The 22,898-nt window shown below is 48.7% G+C and overlaps 1 protein-coding gene across 1 annotated transcript in view; it reads right to left on the reverse strand.

The window, feature by feature from the left end:
* Nucleotides 1-201: 201 nt before the first annotated feature.
* The window catches only part of CLIC6 (chloride intracellular channel 6), a 45,638-nt gene continuing 22,941 nt past the window's right edge, over nt 202-22,898 (reverse strand). The window contains exons 2-6 of the mRNA XM_066370264.1: nt 10,541-10,650; nt 9,937-10,062; nt 9,205-9,311; nt 8,382-8,563; nt 202-2,127 (exon numbers count right to left, since the gene is read on the reverse strand). Of these exons, the coding sequence (XP_066226361.1) occupies nt 1,966-2,127; nt 8,382-8,563; nt 9,205-9,311; nt 9,937-10,062; nt 10,541-10,650 (687 nt within the window). The 3' untranslated portion in view covers nt 202-1,965. The remainder of the gene's footprint in view (nt 2,128-8,381; nt 8,564-9,204; nt 9,312-9,936; nt 10,063-10,540; nt 10,651-22,898) is intronic.

The following is a 22,898-nucleotide window of genomic DNA, read 5'->3' on the forward strand; positions in this document are numbered from 1 at the left end:
GTCTTTTCAAACCTCTTTAAGGCTCTGTTTAAATGCTTTTGTGGTTCACAATTTAAATACCACCAATCTCTGGTTCAAAGTTCCTCTCGCCATCTTAAAGAAAGCCCATTTCCATTCCATTTATTTCTTTAAATCTTAAGTGGAGAATGCAAAGTAAAGAAAAAACAAAAACAAAATAAAAATAAATATTGGTTGCACGTGAACATTTTTATAATTTGTTTAATTTTTAAGGCACATAGAGTTTATGTAGATCATTGTAGCATCTAAAAATGTCAAGTTAGTATGAGTCAACAAGCAGTAGTCACTTCCCAAGTTTACATGTAACATTATAAAGCTAGCCTAAAGAACCTGGCTCCTGAACAGATGTGGAAGGTGGATGACGGTGACACATGGTCAACACTAGGACTTTCTCAGACTAGATGTCTCTCACCAAATCCCGCAGCAGTTGCGTTAATGCATTTTACCCTCTTCCAGATGAATCGCCAATATGGCCAATGTCTACTTAATGAGCATTTTAGCCAACTCAAGAAAGGTGTTTTCTGGGCAATGTGTGCAAATGTCGTAGGAACACAATGGAGTAAGAGACACTCAAGCCCTGTGAGGTGTTGGTGTGTGTCTGCAGAGCCTCCCACCTGGCCTTCCATGCCTCGAGCTGGAGCCCAGCCCCCAGCCCACAAACACAGCCACTGCCGATGAGAAGCTGGCAGCAGACATGGTGGAAAGGAAGCCACAGATACACCAGAAAGAGTCAATAGTTCCCACTTCCTCCCCCACTTGACCATTTACCAGGACTGCCCAAGAGTTATCTCCGTGAATTTCATCTTTCTGGATTTTCCCTTCCTGACCTCAAAATGACATGACAAAGAGCAGAGAGGCAGCCAGAACCAGGTGAGCCCCGCACAGCATCATCGCCAAAGTGCAGTGTTGGGTCTCAGAGACTGCGGCCATGAGAAGGAGTCGGGGGGGGGCTTGATTAGCCTCTCAACCCAGGGCAGGGAGATTCTCCAACTTGCAGTTGAGGTTGAGAGTCCTCCTGAGGGCAGGGCCTCCATGGAGGGTAGTGGGGGTGGGCAAGAGAAAACACTCAAGAGAAAGCTGAAATGAAAGACACAGGCAGGCACTCATCTGCTGCCTCCTCTGGAACCAGTGGCTATGGCATCACCAAGGCAACAACAAGGCAGAGTGGGGACCATCCACAGTGTCCACTGCCTCTGGTTCCTGCTGGTCCCCGCTGGTCTCTGCCGGTCTGTGGACTCCATGAGTCTGCACCCCTGTGAAAGCTGACCACAAGCATCCTCTGCAGCTCTGCAGTGCCAGATGTTTGTGAGTCCTCTGGGGATGGCCATCAAGGCCAAGGAGTCCCCTCACCAGTCCTTCAAAATTAAGTAATGCAATACCACATATATCATGAGAGAGAGAGAGAAAGAGAGAGAGAGAGAGACCAAAGGTCTGGAAAACGTTCACCAATAAGTTATCAGTCATTAGCTACGTGTCATGAAATTTCAAGTGGTGTGTTTTTCCTATCTTAATACTCTTAGATGTCAGAAGAGGCACATATTGCTTTGTAATTACAAAAACAGCAGTTTCATCCTGAAAAAAAAATTACTATTTTAAAGGAGAAAACCAGGCTACACATGATTATGAGAACTATCAAAGACAGAGAATTTTTTTTTAATTGAAGGAGGACTTAAACTCAAACCTAATTTGCTTTGAAACTTCAACTGCAAAACATAGGCCCTAAATATTGCGATTACAATGTCAGTGAATGCCAAAGACATCAAGTAAAGTCAAACGGACCAGCGGACTATCGGACCATCGGGGTGTACAACAATCAATGCTGGTGTCATGGTTCAGATATACAAGTGACAGTGACAGTTTACAAGGCCTCGTGTCATTTGGTGTTGAGTGGCTCAGCCTGCGACACTGGGTTCACACCGTTGAGGCACAAGACAGAAACACTCAGCCTCACTTCATTCTCTTTGCGACGGCTGAGTAGGCGTGTTCAATCTCTTGGTCAGCCGGGCACGTGTTCGTGAACTCGTCCCTCGCATAGGCATTGTTCAAGTATCTCCAAATGCCAGTCATTTCAGAAGGAAATTCAAAATCTCTGTACTTCTTGGCTACAATCTGAAAACGAAGAGGAAACCATCAGAGAAGGGGAAACTAACCATCTTAGGCAATCCAATGAGCTAGCCCACTGTTCTGAGGTGTGTAATATATCCTCTATGTTGAGTCCTAATGTCAGGTGATAGACCTCAGGTTACCCTGAGTTGCACTTTGACTTTGTGTGAGACAGACTGGGTATGGGAAAGGTTATAAAGTTACCAGCCTCAAAACAGTGGCTTTGCTGCCCACCCATTTCTCACAGACAGGTTTTGGGACCCAGGGCCAGACTATGCTAGGTGTCCAGTGAAGTTCCCCTGCTGTTTCCGGCGGGTTTTCTCTCCTGTGTGGTGCTGCCGTGTTCCTCGGAGACTGAAGGTGCAGGCTGCATCTTCTATTTCGGTTGTGCTCAGATCACGGCAAAGTCCCAGCTCTACTCCTGAAATTCCACATGCCCATGCATGTGGGGCCTGCAGACTTCCCTCTGTTGGCCCGAGAGGGTCGCTTCACTGTAGTCCGCTGTGTGTAGAGGGCAGGTTCGTGAACAGAACAGACACAAATCCTCCCGTCGTGGAAACAGTAAGGACAGGAACGTAGACAGTAAATCTCACTGGCAACACAACAGTGTGACATGTTTCCTTTAGTCATGGAAGGGGTGCCGTTGGGGAGTTAGTTAGAAAGGAGGGTGTACACTGTTGGGGGGCTGTTATTAGTGTTCTAGGGTTGCCTTAACAAGGTACCACAAACTGGGCGGCTAAAACAACAGAATTGGTTCCCTCATTGTCCTGATGGCAGAAGTTCAAGATCAAGGTGTTGGGGTGGAGGCACTGTGCTCTCTCTGGAGGATCTAGGGGGGACTCTGTCTCTGGTCTCTCTTGTGATAGCATAACTCCACTCTTCACATAGTGTTTTCACTGTTTTTGTGTCTCTGGACCTAAGCTTCCTCTTTTTATAATCATATTGGATTGCAGCCCACCCTCCTCTAATATAACCTCAACGTGATATTAACTAGTGACATCTGCAAAGACCCTGCTTCCTAATAAGGGCACACTCTCAGGTCCTAGGTGTTAGGACTTCAACGTGTGACCTTTGGGGGCTGGAAGAGACACAATTCACCCTGTACCAGGAACCCAGGGCTACAAAAACCCATTTTGCTTTATTGCATTGGGTCTGGGATGTCTGAATGAAGTGAAATAGGACTTCAACTAGAAGACCTTTGGGACTCATTTCTCCAGTGTGGGAGGCCAGTAGCCATTGATGCAGTGTGACCACAAAACAGGACCAGATAATCTTGCGAACGCCTCCAACTTGAACATCTTTCACTTGAATGCAACCTTACTGATGTGAACGTTAAGAACTGGCTTTCTTAACGATAAAAGATGCCAGCTTTATCTTGGCCATCTTCATTTTTTACATTTCTGAGTAAAATTGTGATATGGATGACTCTTGCAGATGTGAACTTGATTCTGCATTATATTTTCTGAGCTTAACACTTTGTTTTTCATCTCTCTGTGTCTATTTGTGTGTTTGTGTGCATTTTTCCCTTCTTTCTGGTCTGTTGTAACTTTTCCAGTTGTTTCCAATATAGCCTTAAATAACAGGAATTTTCTATTTCTTGGCTTATCAACTTTAGATGATATCTCTTTACTCCTGCTTATGACAAATGAGAAAATTAGTACAACTACACGTCTTTCTACATCTTCTCCCTCATTCCCCTTCCAAGCTGGTGTGTAACCCCAGCCAAGTTCACTTCCTATATTCTGATTCTGTTCTGGAACTATACTTCCCACCATCATTCAGCCGTCCTTCCAGTGTTAGCTCTAAATCGGTTTTCTGTTTTTCATCAGCCCTCTCATATCACATATCTTCTCTGTGTTTAGGCTATTATTTTGTTTATGATTTTATCACTGTCTCATACTGTAATTTTATTTTTTTTAATTGGCTCAGGAGTACTTATTTCATTGAGATCAAAAGTCTAGGTAAAAGAAAAAAATTACTTGGATATAAAATCCTTACACCACACATCCTTCCCCTTAATTTTCTGCACCTATTAAATGACTTCTTTCTGGGTCTCAATGTGGTCATGGAAACCTAGGAGGCCAGTCAGCATTTCTTCCCTGTGCAGGTGGCTTTACTCTTTATTTACGTTATTATTGTTGTCATCGTCATCCTCATCCTCATGCCGCTGTTGTTATTACTGTCTGAATGCCAAAAGGGTTCTTCCTTATCCTCAAAGTTCCATAATTCATAAAATACGTCATAGTGTGTTGATTTTGTAGGGCTGTATTTTTCTCATCATGGTATACTACTTAACTGAAGGTTCAGGACACCCTTTCATTCAGATGATTTTCCCTTTGAGCTTTCCTATCTTTTTTTCTTTTTCTTCCCCTGCTCTCTTGTGCCTGATTGTATGCATCTGGGCTCTCTCTTGTCTCCTGGTTCTTTCCCATGGGATTTGAGGTGATTTTTCTCGGGCCCCTCCTCCCAATGCTTGACTCCATTTCTGCAATATCTTTTTCTACTTCTTACTTCTAATTCAGCTTTTCCTCTTGAAGTTATTTTGTCTTTAAGTTTTCTTCTTGAGCTCTGCCAGCTGGATTTTCATCTTTTTTGTGAAGTCATATATATATATGCATCTTGCATCTTGTCTTTGGGTTTTTTCTCAAAAGAACCATGCACTCTTTCAGTTCTTTGAGGTAGTAATATCTGGAGTGTTCTTCAGTTTCCAGGAGCAACTCTCCCTCAGACACGTGTTTCTGTCTGCCTTCCCCTCTGGTTTCCTTTCCCTGTGCCCTTTGCCCCTCCCCTTTCTGATCGTCACCATGCACAGAGAGGTCCTGCCTGAACTCTTTCTGGTGATTAATCATCCTTTCACAAGGAAGATCTATGGCACCGACCATTTGTTTAAAAATAGTTTGGAGGACCAAGGGAGAGAAAGGAGCAGTTGGTTGACCAACTGGAATATTTACCCTCAAACAGTCTCACCAAACACGGCTCTACACTCTGCCCTAGGGACACATCAGGGTTAGAGTCAGTGTTGGGTTTGGGTTAGGGCATCCTCCACCCTGAGGCTCACAGATTAGACATGGCTACAAATGAAGCTTGGGTCATTTACAGTCTCTCTTGACTGTTTTACAGCTTGTTTCTCTTCTCCTCTCAGCAGCCACAAAGCAGAATGCCACTTCACTTCTCTCCACCTCCCCTCCCAGTTCCCCTCCCCTCGGGGTGAGGGGACAGTGACCGAATGCAAAGATGGTACCACTGTGAGGCTCCGCCTTCACCTCTGCATCCCCAGAGGTCTCCGCTCACTGGTGGCCTCTGCAGGGATGTCCCCTGCCTCTCTCGTGGCCCACTCCCTGCCCTGTCCTCAAGCAGAGAAGGTAGGCTAGCATCTCAGGGCGGTATGTCTCATTGTTAGCACCACCTGAACCCCGCCGAGGAGGCAGACAAGCATGTGTGTCCCTGGGGCTCCTCACCCCGAATGACATGCCCAGTCTTCAGTTGGCCATCTGTCCCTTTCTAGTTTTATGAAAGATGGAGCTCACGCTCAGTTCTTATTGTTTTCACTGGGTTTCAGGAGGGAGAATAAATTATAAATTCCTTTACTTTCTCAGCTTTTACCATAAATTCCTTCAGACTGATACTCATTTCCTTTCAGAAATGCTCCATGCTGGGAGACTGACTATTAAGATGTTTGGTATTTTGAGTGCTAAAGTGGCTTTGAAGACTTTGCTGTTGGGTCTTATTATGGGAGCCATGAACTGCTTTATTTTACTCTAATTATTTATACTGAAGTGTAACACACTCCTTTTTTATGGGTCCTGAACAAGTGGCGATTGGTGTTGCATGGCTGGGGCGTTCCTTGTGCCCTCCCAACCCCCATATATTCCTGTGATAGGACATGGGTCATAGCAGTGATTAGAATATAAACACTTATTGTTACTCTGGGAAGAGGAACTTGGTGGTCGAAGGGGAGAGGAGGGAGAGAGACTTTTTTATTTATACCTTTTTCCTATGTTTCTTGAATTTTGAATCATGTGAATATATTTAAAAATAAATATTTTGGCCCTGGCCGATTGGCTCAGGGGTAGAGCGTCAGCCTGGCATGTGGAAGTCCTGGGTTCAATTCCCAGTCAGGGAACACAGGAAAAGCACCCATCTGCTTTTCCACCCTTCCCCCTCTCCTTTCTCTTTATCTCTCTCTTCCCCTCCTGCAGCCAAGGCTCCATTGGAGCAAAGTTGGCCCGGGCGCTGAGGATGGCTCTACAGCCTCTGCCCCAGGTGCTAGAATGGCTCTGGATGCAACAGAGCAATGCCCCAGATGGGCGGAGCATCACCCCTTGGTGGGCATGCCAGGTGGACCCCAGTTGGGTACATGCAGAGTCTGTCTCTCTGCCTCCCTGCTTCTCAATTCAGAAAAATACAAAAAATAAATATTATTTTTAAGATTAAAAATCATTCAGAAGTTGAAAAAAAAAAAGAATGCATACACTAAAGGAACTACCCCCAAAACACAACTATGTAAGTATCTTACTGGAATGTGGCTCCCAAATTTCCAATTTCAACAATTACCAAGGTAGCAGATTTCAAGGGTTAATATGCTTTCATTAAATTGTCAATGTCAGGGCACTGGCAATGTTATTTATAGTGTTGTTATAATATTATAAAACTATTTATAATGTCCTTTCCAGAACATTCACTTGCAGAACCAGCAATGTCTCTCAGGCTAGAATTTCAAATCAGTACCTGGAGCACAACGGGGAAGAGGGAAGGGAGAAAAGAACAGGGCGAGGAATGGGAGGAGTGAGAGGAAGAAAAAACGCAGGAAGGGAAGGCAGAGGTTGCATGGAGTAACCAGTGGGGAGGGGGCCTGAGGAGCCTCAGAGGCAAGGCTGTGTGAACCTGATTTGTAAATTGCTAAATGCCAATCACATGTGTCCCAGATAGAACACAGGGTCCTTGGCCTGTATTTCCCTGCGTCTCTTCTCCCATCTCCCCTCCCCATATGTACCATGGACTCAGCTCTGGACCTGGTGGGGTTTGAATCATAAAGATGCCCCAGAGCAAGACTTGGGCTTCTTCTGGAGGCATTTAAGGTTACTGAGGGCAGAAGAGATAGCACTGGTTAGAATGACAATACAGGGGGTCTTCGGGTTACGACACAGTTTTGTTCCTATGACAGTGACACAGTGACGTAATCTAAATTTTGGTGTAAGCTGAAATACACCCTAGCCTAACACAAATGGAACACTCACACTTTTAACAGTCAAAAATGGCATAGGTAAGTGTACTGCGGCACACCAACTCCCTCACTCACAGGTCGCGTTACTGTGTATTCTTCCGCCATGCACAACCAAACTAGTTCTCTCCTGTAGTCCGTAAGTACGACACTAACAGCTTAAGTCAAATCACTCACATCTCAATTTTTTAAGCTTTTATGAAAGTGAGCAACATAAACTCAAAAAGTCATATGTCAAGACTGTTGTAACCCAAGGACCCCCCCCCCCATAACAATGAACACCTGTAGGGGACAGAAAGGTTGGAGTCCCACTGAGAGACGGCCGTAGCTAAGGAGTCCAGTGAGGGCATCATCTGCCTCAGATTCTTAGGATCGCTCCTAGAAGCTCTGATTTAGTCAGTCAGGGGCTGGATCAAGGGATTTACATTTCTGAAAAGCTCCCCAAACAATTCTTATGTTGAAGAACACTGTTCTAGGGAATCTTTCAACCCTAACAATATATGACCCATGACTTTTATTTCATGTCTGGGAATGAAATAAAGGATGCCAGATCAGGCAGAGGCCCAGCCAAAGAGTTGTTGCTGTGCACAGCTGTAGGGGCAGAGAGGATATGCCTCCATCTCCCCCCCCACCCCCCCAGGGAGAGCTTTGTCTGCCCTGACAATCCTCCACAATTGGCCACACATTTTAACATTTTAACACATGTTGATTCTGCTCATCATGTCCAAGCCTTGAGCATTAAATGCCAGGGACGATCAATGTATTCCCTCAGGTGGCTTTTCCGTCACTTTTCTTTAGGCTGTGGGGGCAACCTGGAGAGGGAAGCGGTGAGGACACGGCTGGGGCCAGGTTCCCAGGCGCTCCTTGGCCCGCCCCAAGGACACCTGAGAGTGTCCACATTTCCGAAACCCAGGGTTTGGCCGCCTCACACAGAAGTAGGCTAGACTGTTCACATTTCAGGTTGTTTTGCTGTCTGGCCAAAACAAGTCAAAACAACATAAAACAAAGCCCTGTTCATGTGGCAGGAGGAGCAACGAACCTTAATAATGTGGAGCTTGGGCAAGAGGTTACAGTCAGCGAGTGTGAGCTCGTCCCCATCCAGGAACTTTCTCCCAGAGGCAGCGACTTCCTCTGCACTGTCAGCATCAACTTCGTCAGGCAGAGGGCTGGTTAGATAATTATCCAGCTTCTTAAGGGCCTTCAGCAGGTTCTTCTCATAAACTAGAACACAAAGGCCAAAAATCACTCAGGAAAGCCATGGGATTGAGTCCTACCTTTCTCCAGAGATGAAGGAAGAAGGTTGGCATGGCCATACTCCTCCTCCCTGGAAAATAATTCTGCTATCTACACAACACTGACACTTCTAGAACTCAGTTATTTCTTCAAAAATTTTTAGGCAAATCCTAGCATGAAGCAGGCCCCAGGGGCAGCATCACTTCTGATTCCCACCGTGCTATTGGGAACACCTGGGGATGATTATCTCACCCTAAACAATGTCGTTTTCTGGGCTTCCAACCTCTAGAGCAGGGGTCACCAAACTTTTTACACAGGGTTCACTGTCCCTCAGACCATTGGAGGGCCGCCACATACAGTGCTCCTCTCACTGACCACCAATGAAAGAAGCCTTCTGGAAGTGCGGCGGGGGCCGAATAAATGGCCTCAGGGGGCCGCATGCGGCCCACTGGCCGCAGTTTGGGGACACCTGCCTAGAGTCTAGAAGAAGCACTTGATGTCTTGAAACCCACATGCAAATGCAAAGGTGGAGGTACTTTCTCCTTACTTCCCTCCCCCCTCCTTGTGAAATGAGGCAGAATTCCTAGGATTTCCTAAGAAACTAAACCAGGCAAATAGTGAGCACTCACTCTCGTTTGCATCCTTTTTGGTGTTTTTTATAAATGCTGAGAATTTGGCAAACACGTCATTTCCTGCAGAGTTAGACTCAGGGTATTGGGTCCCCAGCTTAGGGTACCTTGAAAAATTCAAAAGTGGAAAGTCACAGAGAAGCAATATTTGTGTTAGGATAACACAATGGGGGGAGGAAATGTCTTTTCTCTAAGTGGCTATTAACATGAAAACTTCCCCTTGAACATTTTCCTAATCCTTTTATCAACAAGGTTTGGAGCCACACAGTCTAGGGAGAAAGGTTTAGACTGATTGTTCTCATGCTCAGCACAGGGCTCACCTGGCCTCACTGGTCTTAGCTCCCTCCTACTAAAATGAAGGTGATGGACTAGAAGGTTCCATCCCAGGTCCAGTACGCTAGGATGTTGCCTGCCAACATACACCCCTTCCCTTCCAGCTGAGTACCTAAGATGTGGCCAGCCCACATGGCATCAACCAACCTCCCACCCCCACCCACTTCCTGCCATCAAAGCTTACTTGCCAAACTGCAGGTTCAGAGCAGAGAAACCTGGGCCACCTTCACTCAAGGTTTCTAATCTCACCCTGGGTTTTCCGTGGCACACCACAGGTACAGTTAGGAAGTGACTCCCAGGGCCACAGAAAACCAGACACGCAAAGCCAAGAGCTTTAGAATTGTCTGCGATGCGAGGAAAGTGACAACCAGGTTGTGAGGCTGGTTCTATAGGGCCTACCTTGGAGGAGCTAATCTCTCCTCTAAGAACTCCTCGATCTTATTCACATCGGTCTTGACTTCACCATCAAAAGTCATAAAAGGAGGGTTCGTTCCAGGGGCCAGGTTCTGCAGGTCTGCGGGTTTCCTGGCAGGGGGCGGGGGGCAGGGAGAACAGTAGCTTTTATTTACTTTCATGTCCAAGGCTTAGTCATGTCCTCCCGCTTTAAGAGAAACAACTCTGAGAATTTCAAAGGAGGCTGTGCCTTGCAGAATGTCTTACTAACAGGGACAGTGTGGCCCCTTCCTGGACACGGAGGTGAAAGAGAACTTCCAAGATTATCACTGGGAGTGGTGCTCAGACAGGCTTGTGACAAGTTCACAGCTGACCAGTAACTGGGAGAGCAGGTTTCTTCTGGCACCCCGGACTCCTACTCCTTCCTGATTACGTCTGGTCCGACCCTTTAATTACTGCTTAGCCCACACTCAGCGTCAATGCAGGGTCCTGACCGAGAGTGGACAAGCCCGTGGTAATGCCACACGTCTTTGTGTATGTGCGTGTGCGCGAGCATGTGTGCATGTGTGTAATTAAGTAGTTATTCAATAATGCGGAAACCTAATCTTACCTTTTGAGGTCCACTGTGGTCACATTAAATATAACGCCCTTTAGCCAGAGAATCATAAAGAGACGCTGAGAAAACGGGCAATTCCCAATACTTTCCCCATCATAACCAGCCTACAAGTGGAGAAAGAAAACTTTATCAGAGCCAGTCTCAGAACTGTCAACGCCAGGTCCCACCATGTATGCACCCAACATCATTATAAATTTTTATTTATAATGTAAATATTTAGACTGTAAATATCCTTCTGAGACCACTTCCCTCAGCCTCTGTGCCAGGTGGGGGTGGGGGAAGTGGGGAGAGAACACATACCCCTTGAACTGAGCATCTTCTCTCTCCCTTCCCCCACCCACCACACCACTTCCTGCCGCACCTGGCCTTTGAGTAGCAGTCTGCAGAGGGAAAGAGCAGTAAGACAGAACTCCCTTTCTTACCCAAGGCAATGAAGAAAGACATGCCTGCCCATCCTCTAGTGCTAGGTCTTCTCCAGAAGCAACATACCTCTCTCTGGGACAATCATGCTTAAAAACAGATCACAGACGTGCCCCCCACTGCCACGCCATCCCTCATAGTCTGGGGCTGTGTGTGGCTATGAAATAAGGGAGTTGGGTTGTATGAGTTCTGTCAGAACAGGTGCCCAGGAAGCTGTTTGTGAGATCCTTGGGCACTTGTATCCCTCCTCTGATTCATAGGGTAGCAGAAAGACAGGCAGTGATTGTACTTAGAAAGTAGATTATTACACAGGTGGCGTCAAGGGCAGAGGAAGACTATGAAATGATTCCTCTCTGATGACCCAAACAGGTCATATCCATACCCACATCCCCAAACACGGGCACGGAACATACTGAACACGTGAAACTTGTCTCTCTCTCCTCCATCTTTCTCATACCACACATCTCTGACAAGGCTGTGGTGCCAATAAAATGATGTCAGAAAGGCAACGGGGCAGCTTGGACATGCTCCTCACATCTCCAGGCTTCAGTGACACAAGCAGCCATGTTTAATCCATTTATGCCTCACAGCATTAAAAGAAAGTTGAGAAAGCCTGACCAGGCGGTGGCACAATGGACGGAGCATCAGACTGGGACAAGGAGGACCCAGGTTCGAAACCCCAAGGTCGCCAGCTTAAGCGTGGGCTCATCCAGCTTGAGCACAGGCTCACCAGCTTGAACATGGGGTCGCTGGTTTGAGCATGGGATCGTAGACATGACCCCATGGTCACTGGCTTAAGCCCAAAGGTCACTGGCTTGACCCAAGGTTGCTGGCTAGAGCAAGGGGTCACTCGCTCTGCTGTAGCCCCCGAGTCAAGGCACATATGAGAAAGCAATCAATGAACAACTAAGGAGCTGCAATGAAGAATTGATGCTTTTCATCTCTCTCCCTTCCTGTCTGTCCCTATCTGTCTCTTTCTCTCTCTCTCTCTCTCTCTCTGTCAAAAAAAAAAGCACGGTTATTTAGAATCTGAATAACAGAAGGACACAAGGCAAACAGTGAGCTACTGTTTGGAAAATTGAAATAAAAAGTGCCTCAAAAATAAATTGGACAACTTAAGGAGGACTTTGGGGATGTGGTTCTCTGGCATCCATGTTCTAAAGTCATCAGGGAGGTTGTTAATTACAAGCTGTCTCTGCAAGTAAAGAGTATAAAGGACCCACCACTCAATTTTAGAAAGAGTTGATCAGCCCCTTCACAAAAGGTGAAATGCAAATTATTAGCTAACCATGTAATGCAAATTAAAACCGCAAAGATATCCCACAACACATCTTCCAGAGTAGCTACAATGAAAATGTCTGACAATACCATGTGTGGACAAGAAAGCGGAGCAACTGGATCTTCATGCATTGGTAGTAAGAGTGAAAATAGGCAAACTATTTCAGAAAACTGTCTGCAGTTATCCACCGAAAGCGGAATACACATCTACCCAAGGACACAGCAACTCTACTGCTACAGAAATGAGTGTAGGTGGGCACAAAGGATACATCAGAACCGTCTTAGTAACTTCAGTGGAATAGCTGAGACCTGGAAACAACCCAGATACAATCAAGAATAGAAGGAATAAAGAAGTTGTAGGATGTTTATAGGGTAGGACACTGCCCCACAATGGAAAAGAATTAGCTATTCCACAAGCAACCATGTGGTGGGATCTCACATACAGAATTGCTGAAAGAAGCCTGACGCAAAAGAATCCAGTATGACTCAGTGTAGGTGAAGTCAAACACAGGCAAACTTCTCTGTGGTGGAAGTCAGAACAGGTGCCCAGGAAGCTGCTTGTGTCTGGGAAGGACAGGGGGTGGGGAGCCCCTTCTGGTGACAGACATGTCCCATTATCTTGATCTTAATGTTTGGGTACTTGGGTGAATGTTTTACTTCAATACAAAAAAATAAAGGAAAAAATATTAATTTAAAAGAATATAGACAGTGGGATCCAGTAGGTCTGGTATGGGGCCCAGGATTCTGAATTCTTAACAAGCCCCCCCCCCCATGGTGGTTTAATGAACACAATGGGTGGACTTTATTCACAGAAAGAGGCACCAATACACTTAGATAACTGAATTTAGAGTCCCCTAACCACTGGGTGCTTTCTTCAAACCCCTCCTGCTCTCTTTTCCTCCCTCCCACGTTTATTGGCCAGTCTACCTGGTACAGGGGAGGGGCTGAGAATTCCCCGCTGGAGTCTGTGAGCTGCTGGAAACCTGAGGGGTGGGGAGGTGGACAGTCAGGACCCAAGCATCCAAGTAGTCCTGCAGATAGGCCCTGAAAGAGTGCCCGCTGGGTCACCTGAGGCCATTCCCCACCAAGCTCCACCACCTGAGGCCATTCCCCACCCTGCTCCGTCACCTGAGGCCAATTCTGAAGGTTGCCCGTCTCCTGCTTACCATACAGCGAGAAACAGTGCAGAGCTGAGTCTATAAGAGCCCCAGCAGCTTGGGGCTTGGGATTCCTCTTAAGCCAGGCCACTTTCTCACATACTGCAGGTTGGGGCAGGGTTGTGCCAAGAAAGGAGGGGAAGGGGAAAAGACAGGGACACAGAGCCACATACTTTGGCCAGCCCTGACTTGTTCCGCAGCTTTCAAACCTCTTATTTTTTTTCTAGGAGTTACACTGAGCACGGGAAAGTCTAAGATAAACCCTGCAGAGTGGGAATCTGGTTTTCTTTCTCCTTCCCTTTCATCTCAGAACCTCAGGGACCCTGGTATAAAACATCCTAACTGTGGCAGACCCCCGAGAGCCCTGCCTGGGTGTCTAAATCCAGGCATGGGGCTCTAAGTCCAGGGCAGGACAGGAGAGTACAGGACGGGCCTCCTGGCAGCAGGCTGCTCTCTCCAAGGCGGCCAGAGGGTAATTGCACAGCACAGGCCTCTCTGCCTTTCTGTCTCATTTAACAGTCTCAAACTCAAGCTGGTGTTCTTCCTCAAAACTGTCCTTCATACTATCTCCTGAATCCCAGCAGCTACGTCTTTAGGACAAATGAAGAGGGTAGGAGCAATACAGTCTTTAAAAAATAAAAACTGTGGCTCAGTGGACAGAGCATCATCCTGAGACTTGGTGGACCCAGGTTCAAAACCCCAAGGTCACCTGCTTGAGTATGGGTTCACTAGCTTGAGCAAGGGGTTGCTGGCTTGTGCATGGGATCATAGACATGACCTCATGAACAAGGGGTCACTGGCTTGTGCTTGGAATTATAGACATGACCTCATGGTCACTGGTTTGAGCCCAAAGGTCGCTGGCTTGAGCAAGGGGTCACTGGCTCAGCTGGAACCCCCCAGTCAAGGCACATATGAGAAAGCAATCAATGAACAACTAAGGTGCTGAAAATGATAACTGATGCTTCTCATCTCTCTCCTTTCTGTCTATCTTTCTGTCTGTCTCTGTCTCTCTCACTAAAAAATAAAAATAAAAATAAAAACTGTGGCCCTGGCAGGTTTTCTCAATGGTAGAGCTTCTTCTACTTGGCATGTGGATGTCCGGCGTTTGATTTTTAGTCAGGACACACAGGAGAAGTGCCCATCTGCTTTTTCACCCCTCCCACTCCCCTTCTTTCTCTCTCACTCTCTCTCTCTTCCCCTCCTGCAGCCATGGCTCCATGGGAATGGCGCTGAGGATGGCTCAATGGCCTTGACTCAGTCCTGAAGAAGAACTTGGTTGCTGAACAACAGAGCAATGCCCCAGATAAGCAGAGCATCACCCCCTACTGGGCTTGCCCGGTGGATCCCGGTCTTGGCACATGCAGAAGTCTGCCTCCCATCCTCTCATTGAATAAAAAATAAAAATAAAAAAATAAAAACTGCCCTTGTCACCTGACTCACTAAAAACTTAAGACTTCTTAATAGGCTCCTTCCCAGACCTGCAATAGGGACCGAGCCTGTGGCCGGAGGGAGAGACAGTGGTCCACATGGCCACAGCACCCACAGCTGGAAGACAGTGATGGAAGCTATGGTTGTACATGTTCTCCCTTGTGACAACCCAGCACAGCTGGTGGATCGGGGCTGTTACACATTCTAGAAGCATCAACCAGCTGCCACAGCAGCCAATAACACCACATTTACATATCCTGTGTTGCCTCATCTTAAATTGCTCTAAAAAAACATTTTTTTTCTGTCTTGTCTGTTGCAAATGAAGGGGTTACGGGAACAGGGTGGGAGTGACGAGGACGCTTTGCTGCCTAATTTTATTACTTTAATGTGCTTCGGTGCTGGGCTGTGCCAGCAGGAAGGAGGCGGAGACGCGCTCTGCGGGGCCCATTACTGACCGTCCTGGGAGAGCGTGGCCACCCCGTCGTGTTCATTAGCCAGACAAGATGACGGGACCGAGACGCACGGATTAGGAGCCAGTAACTGACACCATCGCCATAATTGGCGCATTTATCGCAGGAAGCCTTATTTTCCATCGCTGATAATGCTCTCAAGCTAATTACAGTCCGGGCTCCGGGCTCTGGGCCGACTGCGGAGCCTGCGGGGGAAATTCTGTATGTGTACATTTCTGATAAAAATCAGGCGAAGCCGTTGGAGGGGTCAGAGTGTCTTGTTTCCAATGAAGACCCAGGCACTTGGGCAGCCCAGAACTGCAGGTCTACCTTTCAAATTGAATTTTTTGAGCCCCTATGCAGGTAATTCTCCAAAAAAAAATGTCAATGCCTCTGACCTGCTCTGAGAAATGCCACGAAGGCGATCTGCTGCATTGGGGACCAGTGGTAATTCTGCAGGGTCCTGCCCTGCGCTCACCTCCCACTACAGGGGCCTGAGGCCCCAGCTGTAAGGGTCCAAAGGGTGCTACAGAAGTCAGTAGCCCATCCTCACCATGAGCCCTCTTCAAATCAGAGCCTCTCCTACCACGTTTTTACACTCTGGACTCCAGATTTTTTTTTTTTTTTCATTTTTCTTTAGTGTTTTTTTATTTCAGGCAAATGACCTCTCCAGTGCTGGCCCAGAGTCACATGGTAGGGCTGCCACTTGCTTCCCCACCTTTCATTCAATGACTCCTGCCTGACCACTGTCCTTGAAGGATCACAAAGACCCCTGGCATCCCAGTCTAGATCTGACAACTGTTTGAGGACCCCTCAAGATATTCTTGATGGCTCCTCAGCACCCCACCCTGCCCTTCCCACCAGAGCAGACCACAAATGCACTCACCACTTGAATTCCTCACCTTTTTAGCTCTACCTTCCTTCCAGAGAATTCTATGGACTACATAGTGGACCTACATGGTAAACAGATTCTATAAAGTAAGCACTTTTCTTTATGTGTAATGAAAACTAATTTGGGGGGAACGGTGGAGAGAAAATAGAAAAGAGGCAATAAATTGGTTATATTCCAATTATCCTGTTTCTGATAGCTGGCTTTCAGCCAAGGAGGACAGACATGTGTCCTGTGTGCAGGGACATGTTCCAGGCCCCGTAGAACACTAGGAGGGGTCTGGGGACAGCTAGATTGGCTGGCTCCGTCACAGGGATATGGAGAAAATCGGCGAGCACAGACGGCCCGCTCCAGTTCCAACGTTCTGGAGGGACGAAGGCTGAATAAAAACAGTAGCTGACCAGGGGAGGCAAGGGTCAGGGATGGAGTCTGATGTGGGAGGCTTGGGCAGCCACCAGAATCAATTCTCCTCTGAGAAGAACAATGTGGTCAGGAGGACGAGCCAGGCCTCTCCTCTGTTGGCTGCCCGCCCAGCGGAAGGCTGGACACAGAGCAGCCGGAGAAAGAGTCCAAGCCTCCCCGTGGGAGACAATTCCCTCCCTCTGATCCCACCTACAGACTTCCCTGAATTCTTCCTGTGTCCTTTGCTAAAGACATGGTCACCTCACATGGTTTGGGAACTGGCAGTCGGATATACACCTTGTGGCAGGCACAAAAGCCTAAACCTCTGGTCAGCACGGTCGCCCTCCTGGGTTCCACAGGGTCTTCCCTGGACTTACCCATGGAGGCCAGGCCCCCTTCTCTTGGCAGGCGAGGCTATTGCACGTACACTTGACCCTAGGTGAACACCGTCCATGGTGCACAAGGACCTAAGGGTCATCAGCCATCAGCACGTGGCATGTGGCATAGCTATGCTTATCACAGAAAAAGTGGGAGCAGTGACTGTGCACCATGGCACCCAGCCTGCACCCAGGGTCTCTGCACCAGGCCTGCTGTCCGGAGCAGGTCAGGCTGGGGAAACTGTTCCACCCCAGCAAGCAGGCCTGATGGGATGTGTGTGGGAGACTCTCCCCTACTGGAACTTTTTGAGGAGGATGGGGAAAGGAACAGAGGAAGGAGGGAGAGAGCGGCTGGAGGAGGGAAGGGGAAGGGGAGAGGAAGAGAGGGAGAAAGGGACAAATACAGAGAGAGTGCAAAGGGCCTGAGTCATAGGCAGCAAAGCCTTCCCCAAGCCACTTGGTCTCATGATTTGACTTAAAATACAGTCTTTAAATAGATCTAAGACTTCCTGCTTTTGAATAATTCTGTAAGTTTAAAAAAACCTGTCTAATTCTTTCCATTTGCCTGGCAAGTTGAAGTTTCCATTCTGCAGTAGCATCAGGTGTGTCTGAGGCAACAGCATCGAGGGGGAGGGGCAGCTGGAGCAAGCAGAGGGGCAGGGCAGGTGGCCACCGGCCTCACTCTGGCCCCACCTCTTACTAATTGAGTGACCTTGAGCAATTCATTTGTTCTCCCTGAGCCTCAGTTTCTGCCCTTTAAAAACATGGATAAAGATACCAACGCCTTGCAGGACTCCTGTGATAGACCCGAGTCTCCTGGGCACCCAATAAAGACGGCGATTATTGTCATTATCATCATCAACATCATCATCATTACTCTTCCACATGGGCATGCACCACAACAGGCAATTATGAAATTTAGGGTACTTTTTAACAAGGCTCAAATCGTCTGATTTTCATGCCAAACCGTACAGTTCTTAAAGAACCATGGATTCCCGCCCCCCCCCCAGAAGAAACCACGCCTCCAATACATATTCCAAGTGAAAATTAACTAACTGAAGTCATTTTCTTAATTGCAAAAGCAAACAGATCTTCAGACAGGAGACCAGAAAAAAAAAAAAAGCCAGGCCCTGGCATGGCATTGGTGTCTTGAGAGTCACACCAGCCTCTGGGACAAAGGTCCAGAGGACGGGACATCCAAGGAGCTCTGGGCCCCTGACCCACACACAGCGGATGGACCACCAAGGGAGCTGCTTTCTTTGCAAGCAGTGACACCAACGGCCTCTGCTTGTAAAAGTAAAAGTCTAAAGGCAGGTCTCCTTTCTGACTTGTGCAGGTGGCGCTAAGGAAACCCAAGCAGGCACTGGCTGCCTGTGGCCCACGGTCACCTGGGAAAGGGAGCTGCGTGCAGCGGGGGAGAAGGCACCGCTCCCTGAGCTGGGATGTGAAGGTCCACACACCAGAGCGACAGAGACACTTGAAGAAAGGTTATTACAGCGATGTGGGGAGGAACAACCTAGCGCACCCCGTTACCATCCAGCAAGAATTCTTCTGAAGAAAATGTCCTCCAAAGTCAGTGATTTTGCCAACATGATTTTTCAAAAATGGGTAATGGCAAATGCTTATGGCTCTGACTTCAGGGGTGGCTCCAAATGATTATGGACGTAACAGGACTCAGTCTACTCTGACTCCTAGAGGAGGTTCTATTACCAATCCTATTGTACAAATGAGGAAACTGAGGCTTAGAGAGACACCGCCACAAGCCAGATTAGATGAAGAGAGGTCTCTCCTGTTCTCCCAGGTCCTCAGGATGGAGAAGAGGTTCCTCCCTAGTCTCCAGACCTGAACACCAGTCTGTCCCCAGCACGGGTGTGGTGTCCTCCATCGAAATCACCTGCCCTGGTCTCTGAGCCGCCCCGCCCCCAGTATCCCCCAACCCCCGCCACACTGGGTCTTGGTCTCGCATTTCTGGCCCCTCTCATCTCTCCTGGATCCTGCTCAGGTGAACACTGATAAAACGCCCTTTCCTTAGCCTGTTCTGCTGGGTGTCATTCAGGTACAAATTCGAATTTCCTTGCTCTAAGCACTGTGACCAGGGCAAGTACCTGCCTTCCAATGGAGGCCTTTCCTTGTTCACAATGGACAGATCACGGGGCTGTTCCTGGGGTGGGGGTGGGGGGTGACAATTAGATGCCCTTTGTGTGCCATTGTTTGTAGAAAACACAAAATGATGTCTGACGCGCAGAAACTCAGTAATTTCCCTCCACCTGCCTTCCTTCCACTCTTCAGCCCTCCTTCCCTCATCTATCCACCAGTCCTTAGTCTGTCTTTCCCCCTTTCCTTCCTTCCCTCCTTTCTTCCTTCCCTTTCCACTTTCCAATGTATGCCAGTCAAGCCAGTTACTCTGTCCCCTCTCCAGCCAGCTGCCATGTCCCCTTCCTAGGCTACTGCTGCCCCACCCCCCAATGCACGGCGCTCCGACCCCAGGCCTAGGAGCTGAGTCCTCCCCTCTGACTCCCTTTTTCTGGCTCCCTGTTCCGCAGTCTATTTACAACATGGTCAGCTCTGTCTGGTTTAGCACCAAATTGTTTACTAATTATTTCCTGTTGGTTACATTCCTTCAGGGTGGACCTCTGTCCCAAACGAGCGATTGACCGTCCCCCTGAGTGCCTGCGACATGCTCATTTCATCCCACTCCCCTGACAGCGCCCACGGCCCAGGCCCGGTCCATGGTAGTCTCTCCATAAAAACTCTCATGGGAGCAAGTGGCATTCCTTAACAACGACGAAGCCAGGCCCCTCCCTGAGGAGAAGGCGGTAGGCCCAGTAGCATCGCCGCCTGATCTGTCCCCAGGTCCCCCCCCGGCCCATCTGTCTGGGAACTCCTTTTCCACCCACCCACCCAAAATGACCAGCTCACCCTGGTTTGCCAGGACTGCCCTGATTTTCAAACTGGAAGTCCACACCCCCACCTCTACGTCCCAGGCTGGCTAGGCCCATTAGTCACTCTATCCTCTGCCCAGATAGGAGCCTCATTTTTATAGGAGGAGACGCCCTATGAATGTCCTCACAGGTTACCTGGCAGCAGGGCTCTGCCCCTTCCTAACCAGAACATGGGCCCAGGTTAGCCCACAATTGAGCAGGTGAGGGCCTGACACCTCACAGGCTGAGGGCACAGAACTGCGAGCTCCCTGGAGAAAGAACCAGGAGACAGGCGGGGGAATGAGGAGGGATTTGGGGACAAGCCTGGTGAGCTCCCCAAGTCACTCAGAGCCCCTAACACACCTTCGGGAAAGACAAGCAGTTCAACCCAGTTCAGGTGGCAGAGGTCCCAGGAGGGCCACCTGCAGTGTGACAGACACTCCAGACCAGGAGGCACTGCACAGAAGGGCCACCTCCAGTGTGACAGACACTCCAGACCAGGGGCCACTGCACAGAAGGGCCACCTCCAGTGTGACAGACACTCCAGACCAGAGGGTACTGTACAGAAGGGCCAGCAGCCGGGACCGCCTCCTTTTTAGGTCCTTAAATCAGTCTCAGCAAAAGCCACCCTCGCTCTGATCCTCCAGACTTCCCCTCGAACTGAAAAGCAGAGTTAGGAACGCTGTCCCAGTTCCAACAGGAAAGCCGCCTGGTGCCCTCCAGGCCGCGTGGGCAGAGCGTGAGGACCCCCTGGCGCAGCTGAGCGTCTGCCTCCCGGGAACTCAGAATCGAAGGATCAATATCGGTGAGTGTTACCTAGGCATTTAGCTCCCCCCTCTCACTCTAAAAAGAAGATACATAATTTGGTGCATCTTCCCAAAAAGAGCTCACCAGAGGCCTCAAGATCGTGGATTCCGGTTCTGTCTTTTACAATTGTCATTACAAGCACGAGGGCTGTTAGGAAACAATAATGGTGATAGTGATGACAGCAGCTGTCACTTCCATAGCCTTGACCTTCAACTACTCACTGTTCTGAACATGTCACTTATATTAATTTGGCTAAACCTGACAGCAGCCCTATTCGACGCAGGAAATATTACTCTTTCTCCATTAATAGGTGAGGAAGGAAGACACAGAGAGGTACAGCAACTTGCCCAAGATGACCCAGCAGGATCTGAACCCAGGAGTCAGCACAAGTCCCTCCCCTTTAGCTCGCTGTGGCACTGGCTCCAGAAGGGCCCTTCGTCAGAGGAAAAGTCTGTGTGTTGGTTTCACCCCCTCCCCCTCAGTAAGGATTGGAGGTGGCTTGCACAAATCAACAGTAACAAGAGACAACATATTAGAAACAGGTGGACAGAGCCAAGGACAAACAGTGGTTGAGACAAAAGAGACGCTGGGTTGAGACAATGCAAATACATGCCCCGCGTGCTGGGAGAGAGCAGGAGCAGAGGGGAGAAGACACGACAGCCTCGGGGACAACTCTGGTGACCGAGTGGGTTGGGGGCCTCTGGCCATGTGCTACATATCTGTTCCCTCTGTAGAAAATTTTTGCTAGAACTTAGGGTGACAGTGAGTGTGACATTGCATCCACCACCCCCATGCGGGAGTGCAGACAGTCTTTCTGCCCCACTAACAGGGTGCAGACCCCGACACCCATGCGGGACTGGCACCCACCTGCAGACACCGGGGCATCCTGCAAAGCCAGGCACCTTCGCAGGCAGGCCTGCCCCCACCCTTCCTCCAATAGAGCAGGCGAGGCCAAGGTCCTCCTCCAAAGCTCCTGTGAGGCCTGCCCTGCCCAGCCACCAGCCAGTAGAGCTTGTTCCAGCGGTGTGGACAAGAGTTTGGGTCTGGAATTATTTTTAAGGTTGGTAAAACCAGATGCCTGACCTTGGCCATGAATAGCTCTCCATAAAAGCACCAAGAGAGCACTGACCACAAAGCGAGGACATTTCCTGCGGTAGGAAAAGGACTTTTCAGGCTGGCTCTTCTCACTTCAGACTCTGAGAGGGCACCGGCTAAGGGCAGGTGGAGCAATCTCAGAAGCTGCCAGGAAACCACCACCAGCTAACTTTCCACAGAGGTCTGTGGTAGGCAGGTACACAGACGTGAGCAGAGCAAGGACGATGGGCTAAGCCCAGAAGGTCACCAGGGAGGAAAGCCCCAGGTGCCCATCAATGGACTAAAGGGGAACACAGGACCTTCCTCCCAGGGTGACCTTTCCTCCCTCAGCTGGTCGTGGTTCAGAGCCCCAGATTTCATATCACTGGTCATGGATGTGGGTGGACGCTCTCCTGACCTTTCCTCCCCTGGCATATTGTTAGTTGTGTGGTTTTAACCCCTTAGAAGGGGCCTGAGACTAGCGCTTAAGCCTTAAACCCTAGGGAAAACATTTAGGCCTCAGTTGTGTGTCAGCTCCAGGCCCAGAAAAGCAGCAAAACCAGACAAACGATGCTATGGCTGACCTCAGGACTAGCTGCATTGACTAATGACCCACTGCCCTGGCAGGGACCAATGAGGACCAGAACCCTAAAAGACACACATGGAGACCTGGTGAATAGGCTATTGAGATCCTCCCCTGGGACCTCCTCTAGTCTCCACCTTTAAAAACCCCTAGGATGAGGACCCCATGCACTCTCCTTTCTGGGAGCAAGCCTGCACCTTCCCCCCTCCTTCTCCTCTTTGCCCCCCAGGCACGTTTTCCTTGCCCTTTCTTTCTCCTAAGCTCTGAGAGTCCCAGTGAGACTTGCAACCAGGGGAGCAGTGGGCAGCGGTGGCTCGTTAAAGGCTAATCCCCTGACCCTGTCTCTAAGGCCCACTTTTCTCTGACTTTCCTCCTGCACGGCCAACAAATTCGTCCTTTACTTGCTGCATGTTTTCTCTTGATTGAGTTCTTTCTCTCAAGATGAGAATCAAGGTCTCGTTGTTTCGCCTGTGACAGGTCTACCCCTTGACCACAACTCATTCTGACCATGCCTCGGGTTACCGTGACAGAATGTGAAAGCACAATCCCTGAGACTATTTACTGGTG

Source organism: Saccopteryx leptura, chromosome 2 (genome assembly GCF_036850995.1).
Source record: "Saccopteryx leptura isolate mSacLep1 chromosome 2, mSacLep1_pri_phased_curated, whole genome shotgun sequence".
In the NCBI taxonomy this organism is placed as follows: Eukaryota; Metazoa; Chordata; class Mammalia; order Chiroptera; family Emballonuridae; genus Saccopteryx; species Saccopteryx leptura.